Consider the following 15,125-nt stretch of genomic DNA (forward strand, 5'->3'; position numbering starts at 1 on the left):
AGGATTGATAGGGCCTGCCTTAGGGGTGACTGATAGGTTTATATGTGTGTGTATGGTGAGATTTAGTAACCTATACCTCTGTGAGGAGTGCTAACACTACCTCACCCAGGCTGCAGTAGCAGGCCTGTGGTGTCAGATTTAGTCTGCTTCCCAGGGGTGGCATAATACATGCTTCAGCCCCTGGTAGGCCTGTGAAGTGCCTATGCCCTTGGTACCTAGGGTACCATATACTAGGGGCTCATAAGGTACCACAGTATCCAATCACTAGTGCATCTAGTATGCACTCAAAGTTGTTTAGAGAGAACAGAGAGACGGGGACCCTGATTAGCAGGGACCCAGCCAGACTATAGCCAGAAACCAGTGTATACATCAGAAAAAAAGTGGGGGCAACATGAGTGCAGATCCTACTCTCCTACAATTGTGGTATATGTACCTACAAAATACAGCAACCAACCAACCACGGTAGTGATTTGCAACATGCCCTATATAGATGGGTTTATGGATTAGGCACATGCCATCACTTTTCATTAAAATAGTACTTGAACTCCTCCGGTAGTATAATTCCTTCTCATTAACTATCACTGTATGTTGACATAAGTTATTGGAAAGCTGCTAGACTTTCTGGATCATTCTTTGACATCATTTAGTAGCGCAAGCTGCTGTTTCAGATATCTTGCAGTAGTTAATTTCCTTCCTATATGCCTTATCCGGAAACACTGCTCTCTTCCACTTGGCTGCAAACGTTTCACTTTGATACAAGACCAAACTCTACAAAGGCTTCTTACATCAGTTAAAAAAAAAATCCAGTATTCCTCAGGAAGCTACTATCGGTTCCTGTCTGAGACATCAAACTGCCAACACCAATGGTATCGCCTCCAACTTATATAGCCAGAAGATCTTCTCCAGGCAAAATGGAATGTTCAAATATTTAGCCAGAAGCTCTTCACGTCCAGGAAAAAATGGAATGTACAATATTTTGATCAGTGGCTCCACATCTAATGTGATATGTGACTGACAACCAGTCTTAAAAGGAATTTACCTTGTGCATTATCCTGCCTATTAAACAATACTTGTTGCTCCTTGCCCGATGGTTTGCAATGCCCTGGTGGAATGATTCGAGTTGTACCTTAAATCATTATATTTTTTATTTTGTTCTGGGATATTGTATTGAATTATAAGCTAAAGAGTCCCTACTTTGTACTGGGCTGGGTCGGATTGTAATAGTGGTAGAGCCGGTTTTCTATTGCTGACAAGAGAGTACTGTTGTTGCAGTTCAGAAGTTGCCAGTAGGTGTAAGCTCCATTCATTTAAAGCTAATACAGCAACTTTTTTGCCACTACCTCTCTATTGAATGGAGTGACTAGAGCGCGTCTTTTGGTGGGATAAAGAGCATAGTTGTCCTAAAGGCATAATCCTGTTTCTCAAAATGTGAGGAACAGAAACTTGAATCAATTTGTAAGTAAACACCTAGGTTTAATCTCACTCACACACATTTGTCCCTTTTTGAATTTTTCTTGACAATGAAAGAAGATTCTCAAGCACTAGGAAGCATATTTTTCTGCAGCCTACTGACATGTTTATTTGAGAGATTTGCCAAAATGCCTAACACTAGGCAGGGCTGTAAGTAAATGTGTTTTAAAAAGCACTGATGAATTAATTTCAAAGCGTGTTTAAAGCGCAAGTTGTAGTTTCATTTTTGCAGGGCCATTTTGGCCCAAGTAATATGTTCTATGAGTCACGTGCATGAAGAATAACAAAGGGAAATTGAAACGTTCAGGGAGAAAGAGATAAGTTGTGGAGCAGTTTTGCTAAGCGGTTACGGAGAGGATCATAGAATCTGTGGCATTTCATTGAGGATTTAGGAGCATCTCTAATGGAAGAGTATTCTTCAAGCCCTTTTCTTTCACTATTCATCTTAATCTTTTCATCTTTTTCCTTCAGGTATTGATAAAGGTGTAGGTCTCAAAACAGATTGTCACAAACACACTTGCTTGCAAAACGTCTGACAGGATTTTAATACACCTAAGAAGTTGAAGAAGTTGCTGTGCAGTGCTCAGCACTATTTAAGACCCTTTAGTTGTCAAAGAGTGCTCTCTGTGCATTAAAATTGTGACTGGGAAAAAGGAAATGTGCTGTTGACTTACTGCATGCATTTCACACGCCGTGATAAACAAAGAAACGCCAGGTGGGCAGCTTAATCTGTCAAATTGAAAAATGTCTCCCTTCATAATTTTGAGTCCATTTAGAACGTTGTACGATAAAGAGGAGAACATATCCGGATCCTCTTTCCAGAGGTTTTGGGTAGACTATCCCGATGACTTTTGTATTTTCCTACCAGCGCTTGATGGCTATACCATCCATTTTTGGAGGTAGAAACATTATACTTCGACTTTGAAACCACAAGATTATATTATTTTATCTATTATGTTCCAGTTATTGGATCAAACCTCAAGGTGTCAAGTGGCAAGGGGGATGTCAGTCTGGAATTGCTACCCTTTATTTATACTGGTACTTTGTATATCACCATCACAGTGTACTTGCATTTCTTGTTGTATGGGCTTCTTTACCTCTGTTGCCCATCTTGGTCTTCAGTAATATTTGCCATTGTGGACAATCTACAGTAAAATATGTTTCTGAGGTCTGGTATATTTAGCATCTCTTCGCATTGCCGTGAAAGTGCTGTCTCCTTGACAGGACAGACGAGGGACCCTTAAGAGGCAAGGGCAGGTTATGGAGACCTTTGTAGCATGAAATATTGACATCTTGGGGCAGCCATCCGCACTGCTATTTATATCCTGCTGTTATTGACTGTCCTGTCTCCTAGATTTGCAATTGGCGAGATAATAATAATAATAGAGTTAGAAAACCGGTATAGGTCTTTTTAAGAGCACTAACTCGCTGAGGTTACCCATCTGGAAGGACCTAGAAGGATGAGTGGCCCAGTTGGGCCCTGCTGCTTTCAAACCTGTGATCTTCAGAGAATTATCTGTGTCAAATGCAGTTGTTCATTGGAACTTTGTAGTTAGCTGTTGTCTTGCTTTATAGCGAAGTGAGGGTGATGAGCTCGAGCTTCCGCCGGCACAGGGACATCTTAAGAATTTTGGGGGCCTGGGCCATACGTGTTTTGGGGGCTTCTGTTACGAACAGCTTTGCATTTATGGTCCAGTTTCAGCTCTTTCATACTTACTTTGGCCAGGTCACTGACAGTCCACAGGCACACTCGCCCACATTCTAAATGTGTTTACATCTAGTATGCAGGGATAGTGTTGCGTGTTTTCAATACTAGAACACAGTAACAGCTCACTAATGCTACTACAAATAATCTCTGTGACACCATCCCATTTCTCATATCATGTTCTGTTTTGAGCTAAAGAAACAAATTAAACAAATTAAAACAAGCATTTGCAATGCAATAGGTCTCACATTTGCGAGCGTTTGGCTTTGCAAATAACAATAACAGGCGCACTTTGTACATATAGTCCTTGCTTACGAGATGCAAAGCTGGCAATAACTGCACCTCTTTTACTGCCAGCCTTGCTTCTCGTAAGCAAGGACTAGAAGTACAAAGTGCGTATTTACACACCGCTTCCAGCTTTTCAAAACGCATAAATAAAAGGCATTGTCATGTACAATGCCAATAGCTCAAACTCTCGCAAACGCGAGACCTATTGCATTGCAAATGCTTGTTACATATGAGAGCGCCTTCAAATACAAGAGTTCAGTTAGGATATGTGTTGTACAAAAATCTCTCTTTTGTTTAACTTAATAGACTATAATGTTGGTTTATGTATAGTAAGAATCAAGGCCACATATAGGGTGCTGATTACAACAGTTTTGCCCTTTAGTGCACTAATTGCATTGCCGCAGGGTTGGGTGGTGTATGTTCCAAAGTTCATATTTAAAAGCACGGGAAGCGATGTGAGCTAGTGGCTTCAAATACCAACTATGCAACATGGGGAAGCAGTTTTGAATCTCTGCAAATCTCCCTGTGCCGAAATTTTTTATATAATCCGTGTCATTTGCGATGTGCTCTCATGTCCTTGGGCAAGGTTCATTCTATGTAGTACTGCCAAAAATAAAATATGAATTCTACCAGTCACCGACACTCCAAAGTCATCCTCCAAGAATGAGGGACAGAGTATTAACATTTGATCTCAGAAAGAGATACCTATCCAATGACTAAATTGCACAGTCTGAAACTACAAAAAAATAGGGACCAATCTCGGTTTCCCTGCTTTACCAAATTGTTCTATCCTAGGCAAATACTTTATTTCACAGAGCTTTCTATTTGCTTTTTATCATACATTAGAGCACCTTCAAATATGTGAGTTCAGGATGTACGCTGCACAAAATCCTGTCTTTTGTTTGATTAAATACACTATAAATTTGTTTAATGCATAATAAGTATATAACCCATGGCCCCTGCCTTGCCTCTTAGTTCACTAACACCATTGCCCTTAGGGCGGGGGTAGGAATGATTCTCAGTTCATATTTAAACACTCCTACTTTTAATAAATACTTTTCAGTGCAGTTAAATATTTCTGCATGTTACAGAAATTCCGATTTTTTAAGACACATATCATACTCAAACATAATCATGGTTTCATGATTTGCATTCCAAATGCTTTTAAGGCTCACATTGGCTCTCACTGTTTTTTGTTGGCTCGCCCATCTCAACTGTGCTACTTGCTTTTGCTAATAAAATGCGGAACAATCGCACACATACAAACAATCACTCATAAAGACACACACACACACGCACACACTGGTGCATACTCACCAACAGGCAGATAGGCACAAACAACATAATCATGAACTCACGCATACACATGAAGGAGAAACTTACCTGGGGTAGTCCTCAACATGCACTTTGCTCTGCACCTCAAAGTGGCACAACAATTCCTAACCTCCAGATCCAACAAACATGGCAACCGTATGCCCAATCAGAAGCTCAGAGAGAAAGGAACAGCAAAACACACAAGGTGATGGACGGAATGTTGCACATTGGCAAAACATTCACCCCCAGTCACAGATCTGGGTTTAATCCATAGTTATTTTGCTCACCACGCCACCCCAGTTCAGACATGGCCATATGCAAATCAGTCTTGACCCTGTGCCTCATGGGAACAGTCCAGCCCGAACTGCCAAGCCATGTCTTCCCTGGACTGGAAACCAGCATCCTAGGTCCGGTTTCGGGGTTTCACCCCTCTTCAGCCAGGATAGCTTGACTCCAGTGGCATAGTGAGCAAGGGAACCACGTCTGGGCATACCCTTCCCACATAGGGCGAACAGCAAAACACACAAGATGATGGACGGAATGTTGCACATTGGCAAAACATTCACCCCCATTCACAGATCTGGGTTTAATCCATTGTTATTTTGCTCACCACGCCACCCCAGTTCAGACATGGCCATATGCAAATCAGTCTTGACCCTGTGCCTCCAGGGAGGACCTGGCAGGCAGTTCGGCCTGCACTGTTCCCATGAGGCACAGGGTCAAGACTGATTTGCATATGGCTGGGTTCAAACTGGAATGGCATGGTGGGCAAAAAAACGATGGAGTTAGGCCCAGATCTCTGTACTGGGGTGGATGTATGACATTGTTCTGCATTCTGTCCATCAACTGATGTTTTTGCATTTGTCACCCCAAGTGGGACGAGTATGCTCAGACGTGAGTCCCGTGCTCTCCATGCCACTGGAATCAAGCTATCCTGGCTGAAGAGGGGTGAAACCCCGAAACCGGACCTAGGATGCTGGTTTCCAGTCCAGGGAGGACCTGGCTTGGCAGTTCGGCCTGGACTGTTCCCATGAGGCACAGGGTCAAGACTGATTTGCATATGGCTGGGTTCTAACTGGAATGGCATGGTGAGCAAAAAAACGATGGAGTTAGGCCCAGATCTCTGTACTGGGGTGGATGTATGACATTGTTCTGCATTCTGTCCATCAACTGATGTTTTTGCATTTGTCACCCCAAGTGGGACGAGTATGCTCAGACGTGAGTCCTGTGCTCTCCATGCCACTGGAATCAAGCTATCCTGGCTGAAGAGGGGTGAAACCCCGAAACCGGACCTAGGATGCTGGTTTCCAGTCCAGGGAGGACCTGGCTTGGCAGTTCGGCCTGGACTGTTCCCATGAGGCACAGGGTCAAGACTGATTTGCATATGGCTGGGTTCTAACTGGAATGGCATGGTGAGCAAAAAAACGATGGATATAGGCCCAGATCTTTGTACTGGGGTGAATGTATGACATTGTTCTGCATTTGTCCATCAACTGTTGTTTTTGCAGAGAGGAAGTAAGGCAGATGTTTTACATTCTGATGGGGTATAAGGAAGCATTACTGACTGTCACCAAAACAGATTATTGGACATGTTGCAGTGCCTGAAGCTTGCGCGATATGTCAGATATGTATTGTGGCCGTGTGAGGCTTGTTATGTCTGTAACAGCCACCACCTGACACATGCGCAATACAACCAGTGGAGCCTTCTCCTGCATTCAAAGGTGATATTAATGCTACTTAAATGTAAACAAATTATCGGTGAGATTGTTTGTTGTCATGTAAAACCTGCAATATGTAAGCAATGAGATGCAGAGTGAAGGTGTGTGGTTTGGTGAGTCGCTGCCCTACTGCCCCTATAAAGAAGCTGACACTGACTCATAGAAAGACCATCATCTTGTGCACCCATGCGTAGTCAAGTCACAACCCCCCACAGGGTTACACCTGTCTGTTGGTCTGTCTAAACTATAATCATGATCAGAACACTGCTGCCTCAGATGAGAGGGGGTGACCACAGTCGCTTTGGTTGGGGGGTTTAATTTGATTGACCAAGTGTAGGAAGGTATAAGATATCCAAACGAGCAGCTTAGTAAGTAATAGAGTAATTCCAGGGTACGTATCGGGAAGAAATATACAGGGCAGGGTGGCACAGCATTTCTTCTAAGCCATATAGATGGGCCTTATCTAAATGACTGATCCAAGATTCTGCAAAACTGTGCAATTCAGGGCCATGGAACTGCCAGCTGACCATATCACACAAGGCCCCACTTAGAACACACAACAATTACAACTAACATTTTCACTGGTTTAACAGCATGATGTGTACTCTCAAAGACAGAGGCAACAGGAGAAGACACCTCAAAGTCAAAAGAAGGATTCAGCTCAAAGATAAAGAAAGATTGACTGAACCAAGCTCCAAATTAAATAATATAGTTCACAGACAAATGCTGGAACCAGCACACATCAAAGGGAGAAAGAGTCAACTCAATGGAGAAAGTTGAAGAGAAGCAACTCGTAGTAGCAGGCAGAGGAAGAAGGAAGTTTGGTACACAACATAGAGAAAGAAAGCAGCTCACTGGCACAGACAGTGGCAGATGCCAAATCAAGTACACAGCGAATGAAAGAGCCAGCTCAGAGACAGCTATGAGCGATGGCATGTAACAAGTAAAACAGTGGAAGAAGCAAGCTCATGAATGCAGAGTGGGGCATGCTCTACCTGGTGACACCTACCTAAGTCCTACGGACAACATGGGTTCCAGGAGCTCTTTGATGTCCTGTTGAATGCATGGCCCCAGTGCTCGAGCCAGCATACTAATGCAGGTGAAAACTGTGGCATCGACCTGAAGCATCTTCTGTCTCCTGCAAGAGAGAGAAACATAATAGTTAAGGGAGACAAGGTGGAAGTAAAAAGAGGGCAAGAGAGAGAGGCATTGTTGTTTCTCAAAACCTCATATCAGAACATACCAGATGCTATGGTCAACGAGGCATTAAATATCTTTACACAGCAGCACAATGTCTTTCCTTTAGAAAGACCTTCAAATAGTAAAATCTAGCTAAATGCACTATTATGCCACATATATCTGTTGTCTACAACTGACTTTCTGTCAATGGCAAAACTCCTACTATTAACTGTTTCCATGTTTCTTCTATAAAAATAACATTCCCTGTTGTTTAGGAGAGGAATGAGCCAACTGGAGACAATGTCATGTTTATTTTTCAAAGGCAGTTTTCCAAGAAATTTAGCCTGTAGAGTAATGGAAGCCTTTGGACCACAGGCTCACCTGACACCCAGGAGCCTCTTACTAATTCAAAATATTTTTAAAAAATCAGACACCCACCATATTAGAAAGAGGATTGACTTGCAAGGATTGCACAATGTATTTTTTACCAAGAATGTCCTGCAAACATCAAACACTGGCAAACAATAAAAAAAATAAAAAAAGATTTGCCCATATTTACTTTCCATGAGTTCTAGAAATTTGCTGTCAGTGATGACAGTCCTATTCGACATTCAATTGTTTCCTGATATGAATAATACCTCACGTGTAGGTGAGCAGCTTGTACAGGAGAGAAACAGCCCAAAACTTCCACTGTGACAAGCCTAGTTATCAAAGAAAATTCTCAAAGAAATATACCATGAGGATAACACCAGTTTTCTGTAACCAGTTTGCAATGAAAATAAGAAGTCCTACCAACCTGTGATACTATTGGAAACAAGAAACCTCGGTTGTAGGAAGTACCCCTTTGTGTCATGGTCAACCCTACTTTTTGCCACTGGTACTGTTGTTTTTCGACTAGTGTGCACTGGGTTCCTGCTAACCAGGCCTCAGTGCCAGTGCTCTTTCCCTGAAACAAGGTAAAATGGTCTAATTGTCACACACCTTAGCACCCCTGTAAGTCCCTAGTAAGTGGCACCCTTGGTACCCAGGGCATGGGTACTACAGAGAATACCTAAGGGCTGCAGCATCTATTATGCTAGCCTAAGGGACCCCCATACAAAATGCATGCAGCTTGCCAGTGCAGACTGTGTGTCATGGTGCAAACCATGAGTGAACAAGCATTGAAAATGCAATAGGCCTCGCCTTTTATTAAGTTAAAGCCATTTGCTTTGCTAATGGTATTATATAGCAACTTAATAAAAGGCGAGGCCTATTGCATTTTTGAGCAGGGAGTCAACTCTCCCCCACACTGCAGTGCTGCTCAGATACACAAAAACCAAAGCAACCCCTCCCCGTGTGCATACCCGAGCAGGGAGTCACCTCCCCCACACTGCAGTGCTGCTCACAGACACACAGGTTGTCTGCCATCTTCTGCCCACGGGCCCCTGCCTGTCTTCGCAGTGAGGCCGCTTGCCCCACTCCGCCGATACTCATGTGCTGCTCAGACACGCAGCGGCCTCCTCGGGTCTCAGGCAGAGGCCGGGGTGCGCTTTGACTCAGCGGTGACATCTCAGCACGGCTAGAGAGGTTCGGGGAAACGCCGTGAGAAGCCTTTATCAGTGCAGGAAATGACAAGTCATTAAACCACCAACCGTTAGAGCTGAGGAGGTCACTGTCAGAGCACAGATTAATCATTGCAAGGTGACCCTCCCTGGGAACGCGCAGTAGGTGGGGATCTGAGGCCAGAGATGCGAGCGGGAGCAGATTGCCGCCGCAGCTCACCACCGCAGGCCGAGTCCCCGTGACATCATCTCTCTGCCGCGCTGGGATTGGCCCAGCGGGAGAGAGTGTTTCCCTGAGCTTGGACGCTCCACGCGAGAGCCACGCTGGGATTGGTCCCAGCCCTCCAGGATTCCTGCCGCGTCATCCCGCTCAAAGAGAGACGTGAGGCTCCGCCTGGGACGGGGAGCATCTCGGAGAGGAGAATTGCCCGGCTTGCTGGATTCACCCTGCATCTGAAGGCAAGGTAAGGCTCGCATCCGCGCTTGTGAGCCTGCGAGCTGAAGGAAATCTTCACTTCATTCAGCAACAAACAGGAGAGCAAACACTGCTTCACTCTTTTAGAGCCGTCCCAGTTGGACTGGCTCGCGAGCCGTCCCAGTTGGACTGACTTGCATGACTGGTTTCTTATCTTTATGGGGCCATGTGTTTGGCCCCATAAAGATGAGAAAACCTTTTACGCCAGCAGTAAGTCGGGGCAGCCAGTCCAACTGGGACGGCTCTAAAAGAGAAAAGTGTACGTCACTAGACGCTCTTTTCCAATGGCTGACCACCGTTTAGCATAAACGGTGACGCCAGCCAATGGAAACGAGGGGCGGGGCTTAAAGCCCACTAGAGAAATCTACCCTAAAACATTAAATCTCGCCAGCGAGACTGCGCATGTCTGCGCAGTCTTACGCCTGGCGAGACCTAATGACATTGCACAGTCACTGTTTGCCATTTCAAAGTCACTGCATTTGATACTAGTTAGTCACCCCTACAGCAGGCCTTGTAGCCCTAAGACCGGGAGCATTATATTACATGACAGAACATATGCATGAGCAGATGCTTGCCTGTGCTGTGTAGGTAAATTACTAGATGGTACAAGTGAACATGGAAGCCATCTTAAGTATATGTACGGGGCACTGGTCATTACATGTTCCCCAGCTACATGACAGCTTCACTGAAACCTATGGTGTTTGGTATCAAACACTCTGTCCTAATAAATCTATAGGGATTCCTGTATTGATTTATTAGGACCTGCACCCAGAGGACACCTTAGAGGTGCCTCCCTTAAACCCATTAGTCCTCTAGTGTGCTGGCTGACTGGTACCGTCCAGCCTGCCACCACAGACGTTTCTTAAACCCAGACGGTGAGAACCAATGCTCTCTGAGGCCAGAAACAATGCGTGCTATGGAGGAAGGTGTATACAAGCAGGATGGCTAGTGATTTAGCATATCATCGCCAGGGACTTCAAAGTCCTTGCCGCCTTTGATATGTGACCCTGGCTTCCCCGAGACCTGGGAGATGCCACTCTCTGCCCTAGGCCCATTTGGCACCCGGACAGCCAGGAAATTAGCTACGCATTATGCGTGTTGCACCATCAGGCTAGTCTCATCCCTAAGGTGGGCTACCTCATGTGCTCCATGAAAGAAGGATTCCACCATCCTTTTTTTGGTGGAATTAGGAACTCCGGGACAGGGTTATGCCCACTCCCCACAGGAAGTGGTCAAATAGTGAGTGTAGTGACCTCAAGGCTAAGTAGTGCATTGGCTACTACCCTTCACTCCCTTTAACTCCCCTAAATTCAGCATTTAGATGGCTCCCTTACACCAGGAACGCAGATTCACCTGACCAAAGATGAAGAAAGACAAAGAGAGCAGAAGACTGCAAGAACTAAAGACTAGCAGTAGACTTGGCACCAAACCCTGCCTGCCTGGACAACTGAACTGACCCGACCCGACTCACCCTGCAGCTGCGCATCTTCCAAAAGCCTCAGACAGCCCTTCATCAACCCGACAGCGTCTCCCTTGAAGTGGAGGAGCCACTTCCCTGCAGCCTACAGGCACAGACCGCAATGTCTGGTTTATTGATCTGCAGACCACCGGGTCCACTAAAGCAGAAGCTGCCCAGGAGGATGTCACCATGCTCTAGGAGGTCAGATCTGTCCCCTTATTATGTTTTGAGACACCAGGGCCCCCAGGAGACACCCTACACCAATACTTGGGGTAAAGGACCCCTTGCAGCAACCAAGCCTTGTTCAGTGTCCAGCCCGGACACCAACACCGCCAAGACTGACCTACCGACAAGAGACATCAGCATCATCGAGGCCATCACAGAGTGGGCCTGCTGTTCCGTTTTGTCCCCTACAACATAGCCTCCAACACAAGCGACCCATCAGACAAAACACCTTTGTACCTAAGCCCCCCAGCCCAAGTTCAAGCCTATCGACGGTGCATCCTTACTCCAGATGCTCTCAAGAACTGAGCCCCCCTTTGGGTTCCGACAGACTTGTCCCCAAGTCCCCACTTGCATCCTTTTTGTGTTGCAGGTTTTCTCCATAGACGTCAGAGGCAGCGTCCGAGGCTAGCCTTGCGACCAGCTCCTCTGCACCCAGATACACCAGGGCAAGTAACCCAAAACTACTGGTTATTCTAAGGACCTTGGCCCTCACTTACCTTACGTCCAGAACAACTCCCCTGTAACACGATTGCAAGTACTCTAATGCAGTGTATGTTTCTCCTATAGGATAACATTGCCACGTTCGAGGCTCATGCCTCAATTCCGACAGCTGTATTTTCCGTGTTCCTGAAAATCGCTAAACTGCGAAGTACTTACCTAATCTCGCAGATCTTGGTGTCTAGATTAATATTAAAAAAATTCTAAATTGGTGTTGACGTTTTCCTTATTGAGTGTGTGTCTCATTTATTGACTCCTTTGTGTGCAACAAGTGCCTAACACTCCCCTCTGATAAGCTAAAGGCAGCTCGGCCACACTACCACAAATAGAGCACCTTGGGATTGCTACAGCAAGCCCCTGTACAGTAATAAGAGATAAAGACGGTTTGCACAGTGCACCTCATTTTGGTACACTTATAGAGAGACAGCTTCCTACATAGGGTAATCTAGAAATGTGTGTGTAAAGTGGATCTCACTTTGTCACACACAGAACAACCTGCAAACATACAATTGAGAGTAAAAATAATCTATTTCTTGACTTTCAAGTGGTGTAAATGACTTAATTTTTGATCAGTGGGACAGGAACAGGCCAATACTGATCGTGTCAAGTCAATATACTAGGAAAAGAGATCTGGCATGGTTTGCCAGTTTCTCTACTATCCGATATATCCACCCACAAGAGGGGCACAGTTTTTAAAAAATTGTTTAGAGGGGGCCCAGGGGGATGTGTGGGAACGCAGAATGGTACCTTCCACACCTCACAGGACCACCAGGGAGTGGAGTTATGACCATTCTACTCTGCTGTTGTAGCTGAAGCAATTCCACTGCTGGTTGGTGGGAGGCAAGGAGATTCCTGATCAGAGCATAATAGATTTTATTTTTAAGGGTGAAGCATGGATATATAATCAACATTCTCAAAGGCGGACAAGTAGCACTGTGGTCGAGGAGTTCATGTACATAGCAATCAAGTGATTAACGGTCCGCTATTGCTTGATGCTTTTCCTAGATGAACCATTTTCAGCAGATCGCAGCATACTTTCTTCATAGCACCTGTTTGCACATATAGCTGTGTTTTCGGCATTCTTAAGCCTCACAATGTTTCAATTTACTGCAAAATATTCTATGCTTTCCATACTTCTCTTACTCCCTGCAGATCTCAATGTTTCTTCCGCATACCCAATTCTTCTAAATCTACCTATGTTTCCTGGTGGACCTGCTCCCTGTAGGTCGCCATATGCATTCCTGTTCGCTATATACCTCTCTATTTCCCGATTCACTCTTCCATGTTGCCCAAGGCTTCTTCCCCAATCCATGCTTTACTAACTTGTGGGCAAAATCCTTGGGAGGCAAGGCGGTTTTGATGTTTTCCAGGATCTTGCTCAGGTAGCTGCTGATCTCTGTCCTTACGGCCACTGACAATAGCCCAATAGCTTGGAAGGCTACAGGGCGCTCCTTTTCTCTTTTCACACAGCTCAGCAAATGGCTCATGGTTTCTGGGAGGTACTGATCGACTGCAGAGAGAAGAGAAAGAGAGACTGAGAATTTCTGAATAAATAAAGAACATACAGTAGAGTCATTGAATCAAAGCAAATGACAGAGACTTAAGTCAACAAATCAATCACAGAACTTGTCAACAAAAAAACTAAATAAAAAAAAGGACATCAACACCATAGAAATAATTGAAAACAATGACAACTAAAAGTGTGGAAGTCAGAGTAAATTAATCAACTACCAAAGAATGTACGCAAGAATCAAGAAAGTAATAAAACAAAAATCTTACAGCGGAGCATACAAATGAAACCAAATAAATATTAGGGTAAATGAATCATTAAACCAAGAACAAACATCAGAGCTAGCAATTTAAACCAAAAAAGGGTACTTGAATCAATAAATAGAACAAAACACAGTCATGGTCAGGTGAGTAGAGTCAATAAACTAAAAGGCAGACACCAGACCAATGAATAGTACCAAAGAAAAGACATTACAGCCAACAAATCAGACTAAAGATATGAAATGAGTCAATTCATCATTAATTAAAATAATCAACAACAAAAAACAATGAATCTAACCAAAGCATGGACAGCAGCAAAAACAAATCATGAAATTAATTTAAAAAAATGAAACAACAGATGCCAAATAACTGATGCATTAGCCACTCAATCCACAGTGAAAGGCCAATTAAGAACCAACACAAAGAATGCATACAGGAATCAGCAAATCAATAACAAGCATTGGCATAGCCAATGGGTCTCGCCTTTGGGACCTTATAAGTGTTTAACCATGCAACAGTTAATGTTGTTGCACAAAGGATATTGTGCTGTATAACTAAATACTTATAAGGTCCCAAAAGCGAGACCTATTGGCTAAGCCAATGCTTATTTTTTTATCATATTGCACTGAGACAGGGAGTGAAGGGGTGTGAGATCAGGAGGGAGAGAGGCAGACTGGGCTGTGAGGGAAGATGTGACAGAGAGGGAGAGAGGAGTAACTGGAGGGAAAGGGCGGGATGAAGAGGGAGCGAGACGAAGAGTAGGAGGGAAGAAGTTGTCATGAGGAGGAAGAAAGGATTCTACTGAGGGCAGGGAGCAGACTAAGGCGAAAGAGAGGTAAAGGGACGGATATGTGGTAAGGAGGGGACAGGATGCCACTGACTGGAAGGAGGGCGGGCTGAAGAGGGAGAGAAGCTGTGAATGAGAGGAAAGGAGTATGGGGGAGAGCGTCACTGGTGGGAAGGGAATTAATATAAAGCATGAGGAGAGCATGTGGAGACAGAGGAAATGGAAGGAACGAGAGGTGGGCAATGAAGGGTGAATTAAAAGACATTTTGGGGCAGGGGGTCAGTGAGAGATGCGCGAGACGGAGACTGCGCTACACATCTCACTGCTCGGCTGCGCTTGAAGTCATTAGCTTTCTATTGATAGTCCACACCGCCAATGGTATAATCTTTGTCAGCACCGTGCGCCTATTCACAGCAGTAAAGCGGGCTAATTGAAAACTAATCTTGAATTAATACCGTGCGAGGGGGGGGTGCAGGGAGGGCAGAGGCAGCTAGAAGGGGGCACAGAGGGAAAAAATGAGGGGAAGAGAAGGAGACGGAGAGGAGAGAAAAATGCAACCAACTGACAGACAGACAGGGAGGAGAGAGAGCGAGGCAACCGGAGACACACTGAGAAGAAACGGGAGGGGGAAAGGCGGTAACGAGGAGGAGACAGAGGAAATGGACACGTGATGGATGACTGGGTGAATGCTTTTTT

At 44.8% G+C, this 15,125-nt stretch overlaps 1 protein-coding gene across 2 annotated transcripts in view; it reads right to left on the bottom strand.

Moving 5' to 3' along the window:
• The window catches only part of MTOR (mechanistic target of rapamycin kinase), a 1,008,697-nt gene that overhangs the window by 855,410 nt on the left and 138,162 nt on the right, over nucleotides 1–15,125 (bottom strand). For both annotated transcript variants that reach the window (XM_085609875.1, XM_085609873.1), the window contains exons 9-10: nucleotides 13,196–13,382; nucleotides 7,505–7,633 (exon numbers count right to left, since the gene is read on the bottom strand). In XM_085609875.1, the coding sequence (XP_085466001.1) occupies nucleotides 7,505–7,633; nucleotides 13,196–13,382 (316 nt within the window). The remainder of the gene's footprint in view (nucleotides 1–7,504; nucleotides 7,634–13,195; nucleotides 13,383–15,125) is intronic.

Source organism: Triturus cristatus, chromosome 1_2 (genome assembly GCF_964204655.1).
Source record: "Triturus cristatus chromosome 1_2, aTriCri1.1, whole genome shotgun sequence".
Lineage (NCBI taxonomy): Eukaryota > Metazoa > Chordata > Amphibia > Caudata > Salamandridae > Triturus > Triturus cristatus.